Source organism: Seriola lalandi, unplaced genomic scaffold (genome assembly GCF_002814215.2).
Source record: "Seriola lalandi dorsalis isolate HSWRI2012SDOR001 ecotype SW California unplaced genomic scaffold, Sedor1 jcf7180002051984, whole genome shotgun sequence".
Classification (NCBI taxonomy): domain Eukaryota; kingdom Metazoa; phylum Chordata; class Actinopteri; order Carangiformes; family Carangidae; genus Seriola; species Seriola lalandi.
This window is the reverse complement of record NW_019522537.1, coordinates 2050-9347: the sequence shown is the minus strand read 5'-3', so window position 1 is coordinate 9347 and position 7298 is coordinate 2050. Positions and strand designations below refer to the sequence as shown.

General features: G+C 40.0%; 1 protein-coding gene across 2 annotated transcripts; it reads left to right on the top strand.

The window, feature by feature from the left end:
* The first annotated feature begins 3650 nt into the window (after positions 1 to 3650).
* Positions 3651 to 7201, top strand: LOC147819602 (uncharacterized). Of its 2 annotated transcripts, none has more exons than XM_087172080.1 (4): positions 3651 to 3793; positions 4231 to 4271; positions 4714 to 4829; positions 5180 to 7201. In XM_087172080.1, exons 2-4 carry the CDS (start codon positions 4266 to 4268, stop codon positions 6054 to 6056), a joined length of 999 nt encoding a protein of 332 aa, XP_087028206.1. In that variant the 5' UTR covers positions 3651 to 3793; positions 4231 to 4265; the 3' UTR covers positions 6057 to 7201. The 2 variants fall into 2 exon arrangements, with proteins under 2 accessions (XP_087028206.1, XP_087028205.1); XM_087172079.1 differs by having other exon boundaries at positions 4699 to 4829.
* Positions 7202 to 7298: the final 97 nt, after the last annotated feature.

Here is a 7298-nt window from a genome sequence, read left to right as displayed (position 1 = left end):
TTGAAAAGCTTAACAAGAAACTCTCCTTTGTAATTAAACACATTCATTCGGTCACTTGACTGCATTTATATGGCGCTTCTATCCAAAGATCTTTACAGCGTAGGACAGTTTGCTGCCATCAGCGTGTGTGGGTGTGACTTTAGTCATTCACACTGTTCAGTGTTCTCACGATCAAACAAAGAGATGAGAAAAAACAGGAAGACTTTGTTTTAGTTGCTAATCCACTAGTCATTCACTAAAGCAGAAGTCTTCATCTTATCTTCATCTCTTAATGACTAAACCCTTAGAGAGCTGCAGCACACATGCACAACTCAGCGTGGGACCACTGATACTGTTCTCATCTTGTACATACGATCCTCTCTAGAGTATATGAACATGTCACGACATCATGTCTTGTGCTGAACATTTAAACTCACGTCAATCACTTAATCATTCCTAAAATGTACAGAATGGTGATACAAGTCCATCATAGTTTCCTAGAGCTCAGTTTGACCTCCAACAGTCAAAAATATTCTGTTTACTATCAGAAACTGTGTGACAAAGAAATACAGCAAAACCCCAAATTGATGAAGCAGGAACAAGGGTATGTTTAGCAGTTTTGCTAGAAAAATCACATCATTTCAAGTTCTGATCTGTAACTTTTCCACATTAAAATGTTGAAAAATGACTAGACTTATGTTCTATATTTTGTTGAGTTGTGTTCTTACATTATCCCGAATGTTTCAATCCATTCTCAGAGAAATCTGTGGTTTTAATCATGGTAATGTTACATTTGGTCACCTGTCGATGACATCATATCCTCTATGCCAGACAGATAGGCAAGCAGAGCTAAGCAGCCAAACCCAACAACACAGTCAAAAATATAGACCGAACTGAAACATACCTTTTCATGACGGTAGCAGGAGTAAATCTGTCTTCATGTGCTGCTTGTCTTTCCTGTGCTGAAAGTCTCTCTCCTCCATCGTGTTACTTTCTCTCTTTCTGGGCATCTTCACCTTTCTCTTTCCTGGCTGAAGAAGTTTTAGGATTATTCTTCTGAACTGATAGTGAGCATATCAAAAGTGCAGTATAGAGGATAAATGAAAATCACTTCTATGGTAATCTTCAAAATATACAATTAAAGTGAGGCAGATAGGCAAAACAATCAGTCATTTTAAGAGCAAAGCATGAAAGTTTCATCTTATAATCTACATACCTCTACATTTTATTTCAGAGAGGCAACTTGTATCTGACCTCTAGTGGCCTGGAGAGGTTACCTCAGCATTGCTATTTTCCAGTTGTCGCCCCATCTCTCCATTATAATCATGTATATCATTGTCAACATGGTATAAAGGTGCTTATTTGCTGCTATGGTCATGTAAAATAATTTTGTTTAGAGCGCCAATTTTGCTGGGACAGGTAGTAAGGTAGCCATAGCTTGTTAACAACATTGACAACTTCTGCTTTGTGTTCTATGGAATTACATGACTAGCTAGCACATTAGCAAACATTCAAATCAGAAGCTAGCATGCTAGTTTGGTCCGGGCCACACTCATTAGCACCAGGAGGCTCTGCCCTGTCCTAGAGGTCACGTCTGAAATCCACGTTTCTAGAAACACTGTATAAGGTTTTATACTTTGGTCATAAAGTACACAATACCTTCCATATACAGGCTTATCTGCTGCATTATAACTGTCAATGACAAGGCAGAATCGTTTATTTACCTGTGTCAGTGTAGTTAGCCTTTCCTGGCTTGTTGTCTGGACTGTAGCTGAAGCACAGGGCAGAGGCGGGAACTTGGGTCTCGAGGAGTCGTAGCATTTATCTACTGACAAACAGCCTGAAATGCGGGTAAATCCACTGCTACGTTCATAGCTACAATGCTAACGGCTAACTAACTAGCTAACTCTGCTCAGGTCGCCAGTCTTACTGCTGCCTCTCTCTCTCTCTTTCTCGTCCGCTGCGCACACAACGTACGTACTCAGCTATTCCCGAGAGAAGCTGCTCTACTCCTGGCTACAAACTTACTGTAAATCTCACTCAGAGATGATAAATCAGTGTAATTTGCATGTTTATTTGCTGCCTATATAAACTATACTGCTTATCTACTGCTGCCTCTCAACGGTTATAAGCGGGTTTAGTTCCCACACACCGTCTGCGCATGCGTATAATGTGTGCAATCGTAACTGATCGCAGAACGGTAGAAGTTGAGACAACGGACAGCTTAACAAGCACATTTAAGACAAAGATCCTCTATACAGTAATAAAATTGAAAAATAAAAAAATAAATATTGGACCCAGTTTCCATAAGCCACGCGTCTTCAGAACATTCTGAAATCAAAGTGACATTTTTTCAGATGAACAGATTCGGAGAAAATGAACTTTATTCGAGATCTGCCTCAGCGCCATACTCTCGCGAGATCTGTCAACTGCCGACGACGTTTGCCAACCTATAACCAGATGATTAGATGGACCCACAGTTATTTTTGGATTGATTTACTTATATGTGAAACCATGGATTAAATTTTTAAAACTTAAATAAAATGTGTTTCATTGCTTAATAACCGCTAAAACAGAGTAAAAATGTTTAATTAAACTGACATGACTTTGTACCTGGCTGATCTGGCGGCAAAAAAAGGCGCAAATTTGCACTGTATTGTTGTATTATTTTTGCAGGGACAAGTAATCCATCAGTTCGAGTTTTGTGCAGCAACAGGCTGTAAGAAAAACGTATCTGTATTTTCTTTCCCAAAGGATGCAGAGAGGTAAGTCTAGACATGGATAGATTTTAATATTAGCTACTGTCGCTTGAGGGAGGGGTTGGGGGTCAATGCCCACAAGGATGTTTGAACGGCTGGAAGTCAAGCAAGCTTTCACATTCACACAGGTCTCAGATCCTTTGTGGGGCAGAAAGCTGTCCTGAGATCAGATGTAAGGAGAGATACCGGTTCTACTTCAGTAACACTGATGCGCAGCAAGGCGGGCAACTGGGGACCCAGGCTGTTGGGGGGGCTCCCTCCCCCTTAAACAACCAGTGGACTATTTGCAATGACATGTTAGTAGGAAGCCCCCCTAAAGGGGCCCCATGTCATTCCCATGGACGTTTTGCAATGACATCTCAGAAAGTGTTGCCAACTGTTTTCAGCCTGTTTAAAAGCCTGCACATACAAAAGATAATTGAATTAAATTAATGGATGTAACTATGCAGCCTTATAATGTGGGGAAATTTGAAATGTGACAATTTTGAAGTTATTTTATGGTAATTTAATTAGGTCTTTATTGTTCTTTATATCTGTAGTTTTTCTTTAGATTAAAAAAATTCTACTCACGTGAACATTTGAAATTATCATTACACAATTGTGATGAATGCTGATTGGAGAATTACCACAGACTGAGTGATGTGCTTATTTATTACACAAGCATCTGCCTTAATGGCTTCTCCTTCAATTTAAGTTTAAATTGATGTTTTTATTTTCTTTTATATCTGTCTTAATAAAAGAAAATAAACTGATAAATTATGGTGATTGTGGTGATGATGAATGATTTCTCTTTTTAACTTCTCAAATCATACTGAGATGAGACTTTACTCCTTTTTCTACTCTTCCTCTTCCTTCTTTTTCAAAAACGTGTTCAAATAAGGGTATAATGCAGCTGTGATAGGTTTGGCCATTGTCTCTGTGTCATCTACAAAAAATAAAGTCACTTCCTCCTAATACTGTTCACTGCTGCAGCAACTTCACCAAACACTGAGAAAAAACCAAGAGCACTCATCGGCTTCAGAGCATCAATCAGACATCGTCATCTACCAAAGCAGGTACATGAAATAAAGCCGCAAAGTTTCCCTCCACAGGCTGAAACAGACTAACGATTATTTTCATTATAGATTAATCTGAGATTTTGGGCTAGAAAACATCAGAAAACAGTAAAAAATAAATAAATAAATACAGTAACAAACAAGTCCAAGTTTACATCTGAAAATAGATTTTTTTTTCATTCCAACAGTAAAAAACTTAAAGATATTGTGTGTTTAATGAGAGAAATGTCTGATCATCACATCATATGTTTGGCATCTTTGCATCAAAATGAACTTCAGCTGTTAATCAGTTGTCAAAATCATTAATGATTATTTTAACTGACAATCAGCTGATCATGTCGCTGTAAATGGACATTGAGATTTCCTTTGTGTCAGTTATTGAGCAGGATTTAGACCAAACTTTCTTTTCAATATTAATGTGTATATATTTTTTGTAGGGTGTTAAACCCAGCACATCCTGCTGACAACAGTAATGAAGGTGAGTTATTTATTCAATGGCCTTTGTAGATTTATATTTTATCATATTTACAGTTTCGTCCTTGTTTTATTGGACTTTGGCCCATATACCTCATATACATCATATGCACCTATACTGTATATATGTTTATATTATCTCTCATACAGCTAATTTTTTTTAAATCATTTTTATTATTCTCCCATGTTATTGTCATTACAATATTACAGGTTTTGTTTTGCACCGTTGTTGTTGTTGTTGTCATTGTTTTTCTTAATATGTACAGCTTGTGGTTTATTTAATGTCCACTCTATGTGCCCCTTAAATTTCCCCCCTGGGGACAAATAAAGTTTCTTGAATTGTCATATACTTGATGAAGTTTGTATGATTGTCACTGTGTATCATCTGCTTTGTGACAACGCTGTGTGTTTAAACCGCTCTGTCACTGCAGCTGATCTGTGTGCAGACGACTGGCCTGTGCTGGGTGACTGTGGTGCTGACCTTCCTCCTGTCTGCTGGACACAGTGTTTCTGCCGTGGACCAGAACTGGCTCACAAGTATTGTAGATGGCATCAAGAATGAGTGAGTCCTCAAACACTTTGTTCTTCTGATGAGTCTGTTTTAATGACTCCAATGACCTTTAGTGTTCATTTTGTCAGCTATTTTCATGCCTCTGCGCTGGTGATAGCTAGAGCTGTAACTTCTTCAAATTTGGCACGAACATTCGATTGGACTCGAGGATGAACTTATTTGTTTTTGGTGGTCAAAGGTCAAAGGTCAATGGTGACCTCACATAACACGATTTTTTGCCATGTTATGATAGTGCGAGGGACAAATCTGCTTTTCAAATTCATCAAGCCACGATAGTAATCCTGAATACTGACACTTCAAACTATCAACTATATCACTCATGTAATGTTTTCCCATGGCAGGTATGCGCTAGGCGACTCCTTCAGTGTGGCTGTGAATGTCCCGGAGAACGAAGACCCGAACAACCTTCAGCAAGTCCTTCAGGACGACCCGGCAGACCAGGTGAAACAAGCTGTTTCACAGGGTCAGGTTTACCAGGGCACCAGGGTGGTGGCAGCAGCACAATCAGAGGCAGTGTCACGTGTTCTAGAAAACATACAACCGTTTATTAAAAGCAGCCAGGGTAATTTCCTCATCATCTACTCCGCACAATCCCCCTGTGGTCCAACGTGTACGAATGCAAACGAAGATGGTATTTCTAGCAAGATTAACAATGTCACTCAGAACTGGGGCGGTTACGCGTTTGCGTTTTCTAACGTAGCCGATGTTCCCAACGCCAACACGTCTCAACTGGCCCAATCCTTTCAGCAACTTGGTATTTCCAAACTCGGGCTTGACAACATATTCCGTTGTTATAATCCCGGAGATGGTGCTTTTCGGTGCACCACCTGCTCCTCAGGTGGAGATGTTACACCCTCCTGCGTTGCAAACACGGCTCTGTCAAATCAAGAACAAGGTGCAGGCGAGGAAACAAGTCCACTCGAACCAGTAGACACAGGTATAGGTGGCAGTCGTAGAGGAGGCTGCAAGCGCAGAGGCGGCGGTGGCAAGGTTGGAAGAAGATGTAGGCGTAGAGGAGGGTGCAGGCGTCGAGGGGGCGGCGGCAAGGTTGGAAAATGGAGCAAGCAAAGAAGAGGGCGCAAGGGTAAAGGAGGGGGTCAGCTTCGCGGAGGGCGCAGGGGCAGAGGTAGAAGAGGGGGCAAGCGCAGAGGCAACAAACGAAGAGGAGGCGGCAGATGTAGAAAATGGGGAAAGTTCAGAAGCAGGCGTAGAGGGTAGAGACCGCCATGACTCAGCTAAGACAACGATACCCTACGCTTCGTAAAAATCCACTTGCTTCTTTTCCTTTCCATAATCCTTCTCGAGCATTTGAATTTATTATTTGATGCCTACGTCTATATGACACCTCCGCTTTGGCCTCGACTGAAAGGCTCCGCCCCTTTTCAAAAGTCTCTGTCGCTGCCTTTCCATCGCAGTTTCGCACAAAATAGAAGAACTTTTTTTTAAAAGTCGACAACAACACAATTGCAAATGCTCTGTGTTTCCATTCAGTAATGTTATGCGAGTAAAGCTGGGTTTTCTCCTCTTGCAGTATTTTTCCAATTAAACATGGCGATGGATTTTCGGCATCTGTTAACTCGCCGTTGTAATATTTCATTTAGGAGATGACGGCGTCTGATGCACATAATGATGGAAAAGCAAACCCCTTATATCTGGCAGCAGCAACGTATCAGGGATTTTTAGGAGATAATAGTCTGCAATGTTTTTGGATGTCATGTTTCGTCATGTGACATAAATGTGGGAAAAAAATGTTTCCATTCCACTTTTGGGAAATAATGTTTTGTCAAATAGTCTGAAGAACCACCTCATGCGAGCGGATACTTTTTTTTTTGTGACATTTGGGGTTTTTCGGAAATCATTAGGCCTAATTTCTTGTTTTTGTTTTTGTGTAGTTTGCTAAAAAAATAAAATATTTTGACTTACATCTGTTCAAAGAGCAACAAAACAAGACTAGAAGTGACAGTTTTCGATACCTGTTGTTGCAGGTATCAAAATCAATTCAGTCATTTAAGTGAGTCCACATGAGCACAAACCCAGTGTCTTGTACTAAGCAGTCACTTGAACTATATGTACTTTGAAAACAAAAGTAGCTCATTAACACTCAACAACATGGATCAGGACCTTAGTGCCTTTCCATTAGTGAAATGGAGTAATAATACTGATTAACTGATGAGGATTTATTACGGTGAACAGCTAATTTTCTTTTTGTGTTTGTGCATTATTAAATTGAAATAAAGGGGGAAACTTGTGAAAACTGTCTTCAGTATTTTTAAGTACTTATATACTTGTACTCTATATTTCTGTAAAGCATTAACACATCACATGATGATGTGTTCTTTCTGATTAAAGCTCGGCTCAGCCTCCACTCCTGTCTGTCTGTGTGTGTTAATCAGCACGTCATGTAGAGTACACTGCTACAGGCAATATTAGTGAGGGAGTCTGATTAACAGTCCCATATTT